This window comes from Marmota marmota, unplaced genomic scaffold, assembly GCF_001458135.2.
Source record: "Marmota marmota marmota unplaced genomic scaffold, marMar, whole genome shotgun sequence".
NCBI classification, from domain to species: Eukaryota; Metazoa; Chordata; class Mammalia; order Rodentia; family Sciuridae; genus Marmota; species Marmota marmota.
Genome location: NW_026000211.1, coordinates 24,633,098 through 24,650,730, shown reverse-complemented (window position 1 = coordinate 24,650,730; position 17,633 = coordinate 24,633,098). Strand labels below are relative to the sequence as shown.

Below are 17,633 nucleotides of genomic sequence, written 5' to 3'. Positions count from 1 at the left end.
GGGGGATAGTAGAGGATAGGAAAGGCAGCAGAACACAACAGACACTAGTATGGCAATATGTAAATCAATGGATGTGTAACTGATGTGATTCTGCAATTTGTATATGGGGTAAAAATGGGAGCTCATAACCCACTTGAATCAAAGTGTGAAATATGATATATCAAGAACTATGTAATGTTTTGAACAGCCAACAATAAAAAATTAAAAAAAAAAAAAAGAACATAAAGTTGACCACACAATGAAGATGGTAAGAAACCATGAACAGAACATTCAAGAATTGTGGGATAACATGAAAAGACCAAATCTAAGAATTATTGGGAGAGAGGAAGCCACAGAGATACAAACCAAAGGAATGCACATTCTCCTCAATGAAATAATATCAAAAAATTTCCCAAATATGAAGAATGAATTGGAAATTTAAATACAAGAGGCTCACAGGACACCAAATGTACAAAACCACAACAGTTATTATATGTGTCTATACTGTTGAGTTATACGTGTTGTTTATGTATTATATGTGAGATCTTTGTCATATTTTACAAATATCACCTAGTCTGATTTATTTTTTAAATAGAATCGTTTGTAATTTTGATGAAGTCATTTTTTTCTTTTGTAGTTTGTAATTTTTACCTGTTTCGGAAACTTTTGCCAAACCTAAGATAACCAAGATTTTTCCTATTTTCTTGCAAACAACATTGAATCTTTTGATTCACAAACAGGATATGTATGGCCATGTAGGTTTTCTTTAAATTTTTCTCACCAATGTCTTATAATCTTGGTACTCAAGTCTTACACAAATTTTATTAAGTGTATACCTGTTTTATATTTTTGATGCTATTATAAATAATATCTTCGAATTTTCAGTTTCTGATTCTCGTATACAGAAATAAATGCTTAGCCTTGACCTTGTATCCTGCCATCATTTTTAACGTTTTTGTTCTTACAGCATTTGTGTAGATTTCTTAGCATTTTCTACATGTTATGACTACCAAATCCTTTAAGTTTTATTTCTTTCTTTTCAATCTGTTTGTCCTAATGTGTTTTTTTTTTCTTTCATTACTGTAAAAGCTAAAATCTCTGGTTCAAAGTGGAAAGCAAGTGGTGCAAGCAGAAATCCTTGTTCTTTTTCAGTTTCGGGAGAAAACTTTGTTTTCATCATTAAGCATGCCAGATGTAGGTTTGTTTGCTTTTTAGATGACCTTTATCAGACTGACGAATTTCCTTTCTATTCCCAGTCTGTGGAGTTTTTATGGGAAATAGACTTGGATTAAAGATTTTTGTTTTCCTGCACCAATTGAGATGATCAGGGGCTTTTCCTTTTTTAATCTAACATAATGAATTCCATTGATTTTTTAAAAATGTTAAACTAATCTTGCATTCCTGGCATATATTTCACTTGGTTATCATGCATTGTTCTTTTTATGTACTTTTGGGTTCAACTTGCTAAAATTTTGTTAGGATTTTTTTCATCAATGATCATGAGGTGGATGAGTCTATAGTTCTCTTTAATTAGAATACTCCCTTTTTTTCTGGCTTTAGGAACAGGTAATATTAGGCTCTTAGAGTGGAGGGAAAATTTTACCTGTAGTCCTGTATTTTGGAACAGTTTGTGTAAAATTGGTACTATTTTTTTCCAAAATACTTTGTGTAATTCATCATTGAAGCCATCTGGGCCCAAAGATTTCTTTGTGGTAAGGCTTTAAAATAGAATTCTATTTTATGGTTTTATAGGGCTATTCAGATTTTCTATCTTTTGGGTGTGCTCCCTCCAAATTCATGTTGAAGCGTTCATCCCCCAGTTTGGCACTATGAGGAGATGTGGCTTCTAAGGAAGTAATTAAAGTTAAATGACAGCCTAAGAGTGGGGTCCTGATCCTATAGGCTTATTGTCCATATAAGAGACACCAGAGAGTGTATGTCTTCCTCCCATGCACCACAGTGAGAAGGTGGCCATTTAGAAGCCAGGAAGAGAACCCTTGTTAGAAATCAAATCAGCTAGAAATTTAATTTTAGATTCCTAGCCCCTAGAATAATGAGAAAATATATTCTTGTGGTTTAAGCCACTCACTTTATGATATTTTATGGTAATCTATTATAGGTAGTTTTTGGTGTGGGAATAATACAGTTTAACTAAACTTTCAAATATATTGGCATAAATTGTTCACATTTCCTTGTTATCTATTTACTGTCTCTTAGTACTACTCTTTCTCATTCCACGTTTCCAATTATGTCTTATGTCCATCCTCCCTATTCTCCCTGTGGTACTGGGGATTGTAAACTTGCACATGCTAGGCAAGCACTCTACTACTAAGCTACATCCTAGTCCTATTAAAATCTTATTTTGAGGTAGGGTCTTGCTAACTTGCTACATTTTTCTTGAACTTGTGATCCTCCTGCCTCAGTCTCCCATGTAGCTGGGATTATAGGTGTGTACCACAGCACCCAGTCTGTCTTGAATATTTTTTAGTCATGTTGGAAATTTATGTTTTATTGATGATCTTAAAGAACTAGGTCTTGGCTTGTCTAATTTACGTTTTATTGGTTCTTGTGACTTGAAAACATCATTTCCCTTTTTTTAAAAAAATCTATTTTGAATGAGTTTTCTTCCACATTTTAAGATAGAAGCTTAAGTTTTTGGAATTTTTTTATAGTATTGTTTTTTTTAAATATTTATTTTTTAGTTTTAGGTGGACACAGTATCTTTATTTTACATTTACATGGTTCTGAGGATCGAACCCAGTGCCTTGTGCAAGCTAGGCGAGTGCTCTTACCACTGAGCCACCACCTCAGCCCCGTATTAAGTGTTTAATGTGAGAAATTTCACTAATCCCTGGCTTTAGGTGCATCCCACAAATTTAAGTGTCATATTTTAATTTTTATTCAATTCAAAATATTTTCTAATTTTGGTATATTCATCTGAGCCACAAATCCTTTAGAAATACATTTGATTTTCAAATATTTGGGATTTTTAAACTTCATTGTGGTCAGAAAACATACTTTGCATGACTTATTTAAAACTTCTTGGCATATTTTTTAGGTTCAAAATATGGCCTATCTTGGGAAATGTACTCTACCTCTGAATTCTGGCTGATTTAAACTCTAACTTTTGTATCCCTATTTTGGGAAATCCCTGGCTTTTTATGCTCCATCTCCATTGACACTACCCCATGCTATTTCTGTGCAGAAAACCTGAGAAATCATGGTGCCCATTTCATTTCCCCTTCTTCTGTGGCACTGACCTTTGTTGACTGTTGCTTGCTATTTGTATTTAGCCTGGTGTTGTTGCCAAATGTTCCAGGTAAACATGCTTGCTTTTGCTTCATCATGGTTAGTGGTTAGTCAAAATTCAATTTTTTTTTTCACTCTTAAAACATTTTTGTTAAATTTTGGATATGGTTTCAGAATCTCCAAAGGTTCCTATGTTGGAAGTTTGTTTCCATGGTAGTGGTGTCAAGTGATGGTCTGGATGGGGCCTGGTTTTAGTCTTAGTTCTTCTGTATTGTAAGGATATAACCCTTTGGGGTCCCTCCTTAATAGAAGAATTTCCTAACAGAATTCTCCAATATGAAGGCCCTAGGCTTGCCTTCTACTTGCTTTGCCTCTTGAGTCTGACAGACCAAAGTATAAGGTGATATACTCTCTTTCCAGTGGATTTATTTTCTCCATTATTCCACTTTCTCTCTGGCTTGAGGTTTTCTTCAAAGCTTTGGCCTAGCAATATATTATCTTTTTACCTTCTGTTTTCCAGGTTTATAACAAACACACAATCTTGAAAGATCCATCATCAATAAGGTGATGAGGATTAGAATATGTGTTAATTTATGGGGGGGGGGGGAACCTAACTTTATCACTTAAAAATATTCTCAGCAGGGAAGTGTAATATTTTAAAATTCTTAAGGCATTAATGCCAAGTGTACTTTTCCTTATCATTCTTTAGAGGAGCTTGTTTCCTTATTTATTTGTCTATAGTGTTACAGACTTAACCCAGGGCACTCTACCACTTAGCTACAATACCAGCCCTTTATTTTTATTTTTATTATTTTTTTTGGGGGGGGGTCTTGCTAAGTTGCTGAGGCTGGCCTTGAACTTGTGATCCTCCTGCATCAGCCTCCAGAGTCCCTGAGATTATAGGCATATGCTACCCCACTTAATTAGAGAAGATAAATCTTAAGCGAATGTACAACTCAATAGCAAAGCTATAGAACCAACCTAGGTGCCCTTCAACAGATGAATGGATAAAGAAAATGTGTCATACATACACAATGGAATATTACTCAGCCATAAAGAAAAATAAGCCAATCCCCCCAAATCAAAGCCAAATGTTCTCTCTGAAATGTGTATGCTAACCCACAATAAGTGGGAGAGGGGAAGAACAGAAGTTCATTGGATTAGACAAAAGGGAATGAAGGGAAAGGAGTGGGGATGGGAAAAAGAGAGCAAGTAGAATGAATTGGACATAACTTTCCTGTGTTTATATATGAATATACAACCAGTATAATTCTACATCATGTACAACAAGAAGAAAGGGAATTTATAATCCATATATGTATAATATGTCAAAATACATTCTAATGTCATGTATAATTAAAAAAGAACAAACAAAAAATTTAAAAAGGAGAGAATGTGCAACTAATAGCATATCAGGGAAATTGGCCTATCCCTGGCCCTTAATGTGAGTGTCTTAATTTCATGTTATTATTTTATTTTATTTTTTAAAGAGAGAGCGAAAGAGAGAAAGAGAGAGAGAGAGAGAGAGAGAGAGAGAGAGAGAGAGAGAGAATTTTTTTAATATTTTTTTTTTTAGTTTTCGGCGGACACAACATCGTTGTTTGTATATGGTGCTGAGGATCGAACCCGGGCCGCACGCATGCCAGGCAAGCGCACTACCGCTTGAGCCACATCCCCAGCCCCTCATGTTATTACTCAATGTCCTTACCTGTTAATGGAGATAATACTAAATTATCCTAATAACCCCTTATTAGCTCTAATATTCTATGAATCTAGATGCTTCCATAGTTTACCAACAATACCTATAATAGACTTTCCTCAACAATAATAGTCTAGCCTGCTGACACAAACTTTCCATAATAACACTCCAGTCATTCACTACCAACTGACTACAGATGAAACAAATCCTATTTATCATCTCTATTCATGTAAATATGACATCTTTTGAAATATGGTTATAATAGCCTTTTCTATTGTTATACCATTATTTGCTTTTCTAGTAGTTGGAATAGTTTATGAATTAACAAATAATCCCAACCCCAATCATTTCTACCTTTCAGGATTATAGAGAATTAAAGTGAAGAATTAAAATATTATTTTTTTAAAAAAATTTTCGTAGTTGTACAGAATGCCTTTATTTTATTTGTTTATTTTTATGTGGTGCTACGGTTTGAACTCAGGGCCTTGCATGTGCAAGGCAAGTGCTCTGCCACTGAGCTATAGACCCAGCCCTAAAATATTCTTGCATTTAAAAAAAGTGTGTGTGGTGGGGAACTAATTGGGTACAAAACCAAGCAATTATTCTCAGCTTTGTGTAAAAGCATCTTATTGAGAATAGTACTGATAAAAGACAATCAACAGTATACTTCAGGTAGATAATAAAAATTTAATAGTAATATAAAATAAACATATAAAATCAACTGTTTATTTTTGGATGTTAGAAATAATATACATAATAAATCTGACATAATATGATAGTGCTGCAAGATAAGATTTTATGTTTTGAATTATAGATTATGCCAATCAGGCTGATTTGTACTCAGTGGTTCAAAAATTCTGCTTTTATTACTAAAAACATCTGGACTGTATCCATCACTAATACAATGATGTAATACTTGGCATATTATTCTTGAAGCTATGTGACCTTAATCTTAATGACCTAACTCCTCTCGTGATGGAAATAAGAGGCAAAAAGTTCCCTATACTAGTTACCAAAACTGTCACAATGTCAAAAAAAGAAAAAAAAGATTCCTTTCTCCTTTTTCATCTCATATTGCTATTGAAGCATATGCATGGAAGAAGTTAAAAACCAAAGGGCAACTTATGATATATGCTAGGTCAATTTTAAAAATTCACAACCTTGTTTTTAGATAAAATATTCTTGGTTCTAGTCCTTAAAGAGAAACAAAAGTAATTAATCAGCTTTTTAAATATCAGGAAATATAATTTTACTTTTTTCATAATCAAGTCTTTCAATGATTTCTAGGACTATTTCCACTAAGCTAGTTCAGGAGACACAATGGTTGATAAATGGCTTAAGAATATCAACTTCAAGGTTAAAAATACCACTTCAAAATTTAAATAGAGCCCTTGACAAGGTTACTTAATGAAGAATTGCTGGTCAGGATGAACAAGCATTAGACCAAAAGAAAGGTCATGCTTAAATACTTAAACAAAAAACCTCAGGTAAGTCTTTAGTGACATAGGTAATTTTTCAACTTAAAGAAATTTTCTGAAAATCAAAATTCCTTATTGCATGGTAATTTTCAAAACCACCAACTCCAGTTCTAGGTCAGTCCTTTGGTTGGATGATTTAATCAAGTATATATTCTATAGACTTCAACTACAGAATTCAAAAAACAAAAGATATAGTGTTAAAATCTTAACTGAAAAATTGCATGTTTCTCCATCTTTTTCATGCAAAAACCATGCCCATCTTAAATATGGTATTTCTTATAAATAATCTTTGTATTTCCCACTGAAGCTTGTTATTCTGATGAGTCAAATTCAAATGCTTTCATACACATGAAGATTAAAGAATGTCCTGAGGATTATTCATCATTATCTGTAGAAAAAAGAAAAACAATTAATCCACTTCATTTAAAATCAAGCTGTGTCTGCTCAGTAAAACAATAACGACAAATCCCCACATCCATTCTTTTTCACACTAAAGGAAGAAATTTAATGAAGGTTGTTATTTTTTATTTTTGCAGTACTGGGGATTGAACTCAGGGCCTTGTACACACTAGGCAAGTTCTGTGTCACATCTCCAGCCCTTAATGCATTTTAAATGTAGTTTTTATTGTAATTGCACATACTAATTGTAAAATATTGAAACAATGTATTGGAGAACAAAGTAGGAAGCAAAAATCATCAGAGAAAAGACAATCCATGTTAAGAATTATACATAAATCTTCCAAGACTGCTTTCCTAGGTATTGCTTTACACAAATATCTCTTTAAAAATCACACCAAAATGCAGTTTTGAGACATGAGTTTTTCCACTTAAAATAATAATGAGTGGAAAGATAGGTAAATGAGTGCTAGCAAGATGCTAAAGATTATAAAGTGTTAATGGCAGAATCTACACAGTGAGCATACAGATGATCATTATAAAGTTCTTTTAAATTTTCTACATGATAAAAATTTGAATAAAATGTTGTGAAAGAATAAGCCATGAGCCATGCACAGTGGCACATGACTATAATCCTAGCTACTCAGGAGGCTGAGGCAGGAGGATAGAAAGTTTAAGGCCAGCCTTGGCGACTTAGTGAGACCCTGTCTTGAAAAATAAAAATTAAAAAAGGGCTGGGGATATAGCTCAGTGGTAAAGTGCTGGATCTAGTACCAGGGGAAAAAAAAAGAATAAATTATGGATATATTCCACATCAATTTTGATGTCTGTGTAGTATGGCATAATGACCATTCATATTCATATGTTTTGGTTATCCCCAATTTTTCTTTATTCTATAAAACATAAGGTTGAATGAATTAAACAGGTTTCTTAATGTAATCTTTCAAAACAAACATTATCTTCCACATTCTGGAAAAATGATTATTCATTAAAGTCCAAGTGTCATGTCAAATCACTGTGCAGCTTAAAACCCTTCACTAGCTCCCTATTGCCTCAGGATAGAATGAATACATACTTCTTAAGGAGGGCTGAGAAGCTTTTTATCATTCTAGCCTTATCAACTTTCAGTTTCTACCTTCCCCAACTGCCCTCATAACTTATGCTTTAGTAACACTGAATTGTTTATAGATCCCCTACTACAACATTTTACATCCCTGTATGTATTAGTACTCATACTGATTCAGGTAAAATTTACATTCTTCTTTGAAAATCCAATTCTGGTATCTTCTCCCTGAGGAAGACCTATCCTGTTACCATTATATTTCTTTCAATGGCTGGATCATTGCTTTATACAACTTAGATACATTTAAAATTTTTAGAATGTTATTCTTATCACTCTGTACTATAATTTACTATTTTTATAAGTATAAATGTTTAGAATAATCAGAAAATTAATGAACACACATGTACCTGATACCCAGAATTAATAAAAGTTAACTTTGACTCTCCTAGTTTAGGCTATTACGAAGAAACAGAGAGGTCCATTTTTTAACCTTATTGCCTTCACCTCTTCTCCTGATATTACTGTATATTCTTCCTTCCCATGGCTTTTCACTCTCATGCACGAGTAAATAAAATTGTTTTTAAAACATTACATAAATGGTATCACATGTTACTTATTCAACTCATTGTGTTAATGGGTATATTCATATTGATAGTTGGAAATTTGACTTATTCATTTTAACTGTTGTATAGAATTTCATTACTTAAACACAGCATAGTGGTTCTATCCAAAATGGATGTGGAGGAAAGGTATGTGTATCCTTTTAAGAATCTATAAGCTTGCACCAGAATTGGTGGTGCATGTCTAATCCCAGCAGCTGGATATGGGGTCTTAACATTTCCAATAAGAAAAGCTCCAAAATAGATATCTAAAATAGATATGTAGTCAATATAACATTTAACTTTCTAATAATTAACCATGGAAAAGAACAAGGTAACTTATTCAGATAATGCATTATAGATTTTATACTAATTTACTTAGTGGCTGGCTACATTAGTAAATTATAACATTTTATGGGTTATTATTTTAAAAGGTTGCTAGGGTGTGTTTGTGTTTAAAGGTAGCCATTTGGTTTTTGTAATTTTACTTCCCCCATCCCCAGGCTAGAGAAATTGCCACCAGGTTCTAAGATACAATACACTGGGGTCCTGGTTTCCTTTGCATTTGTGTGCTACAAAAGATATGATATTGCTGCTGCTTCTTTTATCTTTACTTTAAACCATTGGTTTTTAAAATTTGTTCTTTTTAGTTATACATGACAGTAGAGTATATTTTGACATATTTATACAAGCATGGGGTACACCTTATTCTAGTTAGGATCGCTGTCTTGTGGTCTGATATTGCTTCTTTTTTATTTATTTATATATATATTTTTTAGTTGTCAATGAATATTTATTTATTTATTTATATGTGGCGTTGGGGACTGAACAGTGCTTCACACATGCTAGGCAAGCACTCTACCACTGAGTCACAACCCCAGTCCCTGATATTGCTTCTTGAGGAATATATTAGCTTAGTCTGATTCTTGGCCTCTGCAGGGCAGATGGCCTATGTAGGCAAGCATCCTTTTGCAGACACTCAGCTGTCAAAAGAGAATGTCAATTTTACCTCATGGCTCAGTTAATTGTTATAGCTCTCCACTTGAGGGGGGAAAGCAAAATAAAAGCTCTTGCAGGCTGAAATATTTGCAGGCTGAAATGAAGCCAAGCACATGGTTGTTGATTACTGTGAAAAGCTCTATTAAAATAATACTTATGATGAACCGTCTGAAGGATGGACAGACTATATATGAATAGAACTGGTTTGATACTCAATGCAGATTTACTTCAATGACATCATTCTCTGGCCTCATGGCATTAAATTATACCATGAACATACTATGAGAAATCTCATGAAATCCAAATATTATACAAATTACTGAGAATATTTTTCATTTAAATATGAGTCCAAGACCTCAGTAAAATCAGGAATCTGTAAGTTCCCAATAATCTTTAAATTTTAGATTATTATTTTGATGATAAAATAATTTTTTAATTTTGGAAAAATAAAACACCTGTTTTACAGTTCTACTGACAGACATTTTCAAAGACTAACAGTTGAGTACACACTGTGGACTATGGACCTTTGGATTCCTGTGCCTGGAAAATCCTTTTCTCCTTAAAGGCAGCCATGTGTTACTCTACTTTGAAGAACATCATATGACAGTTCTCCCTTTTTAAGAATCATGGGATTTTTTTTTCTCTGGTCAATACCAAAAATAGCTGCCCTCTGAGCAATGAATATGCATATCCCAATGAATATGCCTGGACTCATTCAATTAAGTTTCCTGCTTTGCCAGAAAGATCTACACCAAACTTGTGTCCTATTTTCAGAAAATGTAGAGATCTTTTGAAAATAAATGTTGTATTATTTTTCATTTCTGGTTTCATATGCTATATTCATTTCCTCAATATGCTGACTTACTCAAATACTTTTAAAATTTAATTTTATCTTGTACCTGCATGTTTTTAAGTGTAATCTGAAACTTTTTTTTGTAATAAGGTGGAAAATAAATTTTATGAAAATTTGATTGCTAAAACTAAGCATCAACATCTAAAATCCTCTAATTTGGTCTATAAATTAAACCTTTAAAGAAATAGAATTAATTTTTTGTGACATTCTAGAAATGAATTCTCGTTCAAATTTTTACCTATTTCTTTATGTGTGTAAAAGTTTAACATTATCTCTTTGGTAAGAATTTTTCTAATTTCTTGAACTGCCCAATTAAGAAGCATTAAAAAAAATCTCATACAAATGTTACTTATACATTAAATAAAAGATACTGACTTAAAGAATCTAAGACAATAAAAGTATATGACAGGGGCTGGGGTTGTGGCTCAGTGGTATTGTGCTCGCCTAACACACACGAGGCATGGAGTTCAATCCTCAGCACCACATAAAAATAAATAAATAAAATAAAGGTATTGTGTGTCTAACTATAACTAAGAATAAAAATTAAAAAAGAAAAGTATATGACAGTGTTAATTTTATAACTACTTAAAAGTAATAGATATAGTTCTAATACAGATTTCATCAAATGCTTGTGATATAATTTTATCAATTTACATTTTTCATCTCATTTAAACATCTGCATTTTTTCTTTTTTTAAAATATTTTTTAGTTGCTGATGGATCTTTATTTTATTTATTTATATGTGGTGCTGGAATAGAACCCAGAGCCTCACACATGCTAGGTAAGCACTCTTCCACTGAGATATAACTACAGCCCCATAACACCTGCATTCTTTTTTTTTTTTTTTTGGTGCTGGGGATCAAACCCAGTGTCCTGATGCATGCTTTACCACTGAGCTATATTCCCAGCCCTCACATTTTTTAAAAATATAAAGATGTGAGAAAATCTTACCTTCTTGATAGGCTCCATCTGCCATGACTAAATGAAGAATCTTGGCATAAAGATGCTGATGTTCATTTCCCAAAATATTCTGAACTATTGTTGAACAAATTTCAATATTTTCATCTTCATCTTCATGAATAACCTATACCAAATTTCCAAATATTAATTAAAGTTTGAATAACTTTTTATAATTGGAGGCTCCATTTATTATATGTTTATGATAAATCTAACGACCAATAAAGATAATCAGGGCTGGGGCTGTGGCTCAGCAGTAGTGCACTTGCTTGGCATGTTGTGAGGCACTGGGTTCGATTCTCAGCACCACATGTAAATTAAAAAAATAAATAAATAAAGGTCTATCGACAACTAAAAAAATATTAAACAAAAAAGATAATCAATATTTCTCTAGTAATCCAACAGAGCACATGTCAAAAGTAAATTTTTTAAAATTATTTTTTAGTTGTAGACAGATACAATACTTTTATTTTATTTATTTGTTTTTATGTGGTGCTGAGGATTGAACCCAGTGCCTCACACATGCAAGGTAAATGCTCTACCAACTGAGCTACAACCCCAGCCCCAAAGTAAATATTTTAAATGACATTGTGCTTACCTTTATTTTCTCATAAACCTCAAAGAACTTCTCAAAACCCATTTCTTGCTCCAGGTGAAGTCTCAGTTCCTCTAAATGGTTAAAGACACTATCATATTCACATTCACTAGTAGTCTCACCATCACTGTTATCTAAAAAGCATAAATAAAAAGATACATTATGATTAAAAAATACTTAATAATTCTTATCTCAATCAAATAAAATTCTATGACAAGTGAATAATGTCACTGAGTTACACTACTTCTATTTTCAACACAAACAACTGCCACTATACTATTTGTCAATTATATAGATAATCAAAGTATATATAAATCTGTCTCAATGAGAATGTTACTTTGTGAAATTTTTTTATAGAATTAATCTTTTTTTTTAAACAGAACTTTCTTTTGTAATACTTTTTCTTTTAGAGTGAATTTGGGCTAGAAAAAAATTCCTAGAAATGTAACTTAATTTAGTGAAAAATGGAAAAAGCACACCTCTATATTTTTCACTGAAACAACCAATCCTGATTTCTATGTTTTAAAAGTTGATGTAAACTTGGGCCACATATGCAAAAGACAGATGATCTATGACACACATCATAACATTTTAGGAAAGTTTCTAGAAAGTTATAAGTACCTGATATTTTTGTCACATACATGCTAGAGATATTTGAGAAAAAATTATTTAAAAACATTTTATTTCACATTAATTCTTCCCAAATAAATATAGCAGGTAAAATATACAAACTTTCCATGCATCTTAGGTGTAATGCTATGAAAAAAGAATAATTTCAAAAAGAAAAGAAACAAAAAGAGGGCTAAGAAAACTAAGTTATTATCTTTACTATTGAAAAATAAGAAATACCAAACAAATAATTGAATAAAACGTGTCAAAAAAATCACTGCCATAAATTAATGGGAAAGAAATGGAATAACTGTGGATGCACAGTTGGGTTTAAAGAAAAATAATGAAATAAGGGCAAACACACAACATGATCAATTTTATTTAAAAATGAAAATGGTTCATAAAGAAAAATACACACTATTTGAAGTGTTTATATACACTGAAAAAAAAAAAAGGCCCATCTTGATAAGTTTGGTCTGCCATGGTCATGCACCTGAGTGCCATTCCTCGTTCAGTGCACTTTCACTGCTGGGATTTTCGTCATCAGCCAGATCTGTCCCATTTGCAGTCTGCTCCACGTCACTGTTTTTTAAGATGGACTCTTCCTCCTCACTGTATTCTTCACCAGGTTGTTCCCTCAGTAACTGCTCCATGGAGGCCTGAAGTTCTTGTAAATCTGTGTCAGTTTCTTCAAACACACTGAAATTTAAAAAAAAAAAAATCAAATTAAACATCATTGAAACTTTATTTTTACGTGTTACGTCAACTCAATATGTATGTGCCCCCTTCTACTTAAAAGTATTAATCATAAATAAAAAGAAATTTTAAATTCCTGTATAGTTTTTAACCAAAGAATGAATACAATTGGTAAATATAGCACATTCCACATATTCTGGAAAGTATAAGCCAGAAGACAATTTGTTTAAAATGATACTGATTTGCCAAAAAAATCACATAACTCAATATTATTAATTGCTTAAATTTGGAGCAATGTTTTGATATTTTAAGAGGACAGACTAATGATGTTATTCACCTGCTTTCAAAAATAAATATTTAATACTCAAAAATTTAAAATGTAATTTTGAAAGTTCATCAAAATCTTTATGTGGCTGTATAATAGTTGTAAAACTATATGAAAAGCTTCCCAAGTAAATGCCTACTGGGCATTTGAACTTTTAGAAATGGAAATACATAAGGAATTATATATTTAGGTTAACAGAATAATCACTGAATAAAATTTTTACCAGAAACATTATTACGTATGTTTTCTTGAAAACATTTCTAAAATACATAATAAGTAGACTTTCCTGTGTAATTAGAACATATAAACTTATCACAATCTTCACTGGAGAGTCCTGTTTTCAAGGCATTAGGGTATTAATTCTATTTTCATGGAATTATAAATGCTGGGATAGACTAATTTATACATATAGTACCTTATATTTATGTAGTATTTTAGCCTCTTAAGCAGTTTTGTCCTATCATTTAAATTTTATCTACACCAAAACTCATGTTAGAGACATGGTAACTGCAATCTAAGAATTTAAATGACTTGCTCAAGGCCACGTGATAAGTGACAAATAGGATTGAAATCTAAGTCTCTAAGCACTTCTACAATACTCAAAAAGCATAGTTAAAAGCTTTTTGTCTCTTATGACTTCTTTTTCCTAAAGTGACATACATGGAAACACTGTATGTTAAGAGAGTTAAATGAGTTTTTTAGATGTATGAAGATATTTCAGTGAGATTATGAACACAAGTTGAGGATTTTATCTACTAGAAAAATAATGCTAAACAAGACATAAGGGTTGTCAATAACCTTCTAAAAGTTTAGACTCAAACCAATGTTTATGGAAGAATTAAAATATAAACAGTATTTTACACAAGATTTTGAATACAACTTACATTAATAAAAAAGAAAATAGTCTTTTCTTATGTATAAATATCTTTATTTTGTACTTACACATTCAGGCAATTGACTTTATAGAAGCTATAGAAAAGCAAAATTCTAATCAGAAGGAGAAGGAGTGTCTAATCTTTTAGATCATGCCACTAGTATCATTTAATTTGACAGTTAATTATAAGAGCTCCTTACCATGTACACCTGCTATATCCTATTGCTACGATGACGAAACACTGACCTATCCATAACATCTTTTACTGGCTAGCCTAGAGGAGTTGGTGCCCAATGCAGTTGGGAGTCAAGTAAGTGAGGCTGCCAAGGCTGCCACTACAAGAAAAGTATGAGGTGATTACAATTTTATAAAATGAGTGCTCAAAATTCTGTTCAAGGTACTTTAAAATTTGGTCCTGAATTTGGCTTAGTTTACTTCCTTATTATAAAAACATTTAAGTAAAGTGGGAACCAAAAAAATTTCCAAAGACAAATATCAAGTGAAATTTTCCTATAGGGATACATTTTAAATAACATTAAAAATTACGGTTTTTGGATTTTTCAATTAATACTGAAGGCACCTCTCTACCTACTTACATATCTGTGGTAATGGTGATTAAACCCAGGGCATTTTTCAAGGGCTATACCACCAGTCCTTTTTATTTTTTTATTTCAGATACAGGGTTTTGCTAAATTGCTCTGACTGGCCTTGGTCTCAAGATCCTCCTGTCTCAGCCTCCTGAGTCTCTGTGATTACAGGTATGCACCATCACAATACAGAAGGCTTCTTATATTTTAAAATCAATTCTGTCATCATCTGGTAAAAAAACACAAACCATAAATATGCTATAGTTCACTCAGATAAAAACTGATGATTTTATTAAAATTTTTGGGAGGAAAAAACCCTGTTATTCAGCACTTTGTTAATCATAAAGGTGCTGGATGTTGTGTTCACTAACAGTTACTAAAAACACAAAATCAAAGTGCTTAATGACCATGATCAAATAGAACAATCAAAGATAAAAAGGTAACTTTCCTTACAAATTGGGGGTCTAGTAAAAATATGTAGTACTCTATGAAAATTGAAAAAATAACTACAAAAACTTTACTCTTTTAAAATTCAAGTTTTATTAGAAGTTTAAAAAGCAAAGGACAGGCCTGACACTGTGGTGCACAACTGCAATCCCATCAGCTTGAGAGGCTTAGGTAGGAGGATTGTAAGTTCAAAGCCAGCCTCAGAAATTTAGTGAGAACCTGTCTCAAAATAAAATATAGAAAGAGTGTCTCAGTGGTTAAGCACCCCTGGGTTCAATCCCTGGTATCAAAAAAGAAAAAGCAAAGAACAGGCTTAAGAAAAACAAAACAAAACAAAAAAAAAACAAAATAAAATGTGTCATATGCAATGATCCTGGCTCATATATAATAGTAGGAAAAATTAGGAGATCCAGCATGGCGGCGGGCGCGGAGAGATCAAGTCTCTGACCTCTTCAGCTGCGCAGGCATAGGGAGTCTTAAACCGTCTAAATGCTGTTTGCTCAGGATCACTAGGCAATGCTGAGCTGACGTGGATCTGGGGCGAACTGTCTGGGCCTCTCATAACACACACCGAGCCCGGATCAGCTGAATTCAAGCTCCCATTCGCCTGCGTCTCGCACACAAACAGCTGTGACTCAGCACTAAACGATCCCGCTGAAACAACTGGTCGGTCTTTCTGAACCTGCGGAGGTTAATACCAACCGAGCCTTCATAGGCAGTGGCCACAGGATTGAGACGGGGCTTGGGAGAGCCGGTCAGGACCCACCTGTTGCATCGGTCACCCGGCAAAGGGAACGAACTGTCGCCATTTGCATGGGATACCACCATGGCAGAGAACTGACGTCACCAGAATGCGGTGGATGAGATAACTTCATTAAAACCGGCGGCAACAAGTGTGTAACCCCCTAGCCTTCCCTCTCCACACAGCAGGAAACCTCAAGGGCCCCTCCCAGCTTTCCCATGAGTGCGATAGTCAGACCGAGGGAATCAGGAGTGGTGCGGGACCCGCGGTGCGGAACCCCCGGCTACCTCTCCCACCAGTGCTGACAACTGAGGTCTCTTGCACCAGCTACTTGGGGCGTGGCTACTGGAGGGCAAGCAAAATACTCTGAGGGTTCTCAGCCCCAAGCTCCACAAACTTAGGGTCTGAGGGAATGGCAAACAGTGAGAGTGTGCCCAGTCGTTCAAGAAAATAGGGCTCCCAGGAGCAGTAGACCTGGCGTGTAGCCAGTATTGTGGTGAGAGTCACCGGTGAGTGGGGCCTGGCTTGAGGAAAAGTGGGGAAGTGACTAGACACAAGAAAAGGCCCTAGGCACTCAGGATTGGAAACCCGCCCAGTCTGGGAGGAGGAGCTGCTGCACAGTGATTGGTTCCCGCGTATTGAGAGAAGCTTGGCCCGGTAGGCACAGCTCCACCTACTGGAAGAGAAGTTAATCAAACTCTAAGACTGCATTTATTAATTTTTTTTAAATTTGGGTTTTTTTTTCATTTTCATTTTTTTATTTTTTAAATTTTTTTAAATTTTAAAATATTTTTTATTTATTATTTTTTTTCTGATTATTTTTTTAAATTTTTTTTCTTTCTTTCGTTTCTATTTTTTTCTTTTGTCTTTTCAATTTCCTTATTCCCCCTTCCTTGAATTCTACCTGCTTACTCTCATTCTCTTTAGTGACTTCTTCCCTTCCCTTCTAATACCTTTCCTCCCAAGCATCAAATAAATTTATAGGAGTAAATAGTAACTCAGCAGTCAAACAGAACAAGAAGTAACATGAGCAGCATGAAAAAGCAAGGAAGAAAAGGAGTACAAACAATGCAGGACAGCCTAAATATTCAGGAGGACCTAGAGGCATCAGAAAAATGGTCAAATAAAGAACTCAAGGAATACCTTAGACAGATGGAATGGAATCTTAAAGAGGATATGAGACAGCAAATTCAAACAATGAAAGAACACATTGAAAATGAATTACATAAATAGATAAAAGAAGCAAATAAGCATCTTTATCAGGAGATAGAGATTATAAAAAAAATCAAACAATAATTCCAGAAATGAAGGAAACCATAAACCAAATTAAAAACTCAAATGAGAGTATCACTAACAGAGTGGAGCAAGTAGAAGCCAGAACATCAGATAATGAAGACAAAATATATCATCTTGAAAAGAGTCTAGCCAACTCAGAAAGGCTGGTAAAAAATCACGAGAAAAACATCCCAGAGATATGGGATAACAT

The 17,633-nt window shown here is 33.5% G+C and overlaps 1 protein-coding gene across 1 annotated transcript in view; it reads right to left on the bottom strand.

The window, feature by feature from the left end:
- Positions 1–5,594: 5,594 nt before the first annotated feature.
- The window catches only part of Nek1 (NIMA related kinase 1), a 161,886-nt gene continuing 149,847 nt past the window's right edge, over positions 5,595–17,633 (bottom strand). The window contains exons 30-33 of the mRNA XM_048791768.1: positions 12,970–13,175; positions 11,871–12,001; positions 11,267–11,399; positions 5,595–6,793 (exon numbers count right to left, since the gene is read on the bottom strand). Of these exons, the coding sequence (XP_048647725.1) occupies positions 6,780–6,793; positions 11,267–11,399; positions 11,871–12,001; positions 12,970–13,175 (484 nt within the window). The 3' untranslated portion in view covers positions 5,595–6,779. The remainder of the gene's footprint in view (positions 6,794–11,266; positions 11,400–11,870; positions 12,002–12,969; positions 13,176–17,633) is intronic.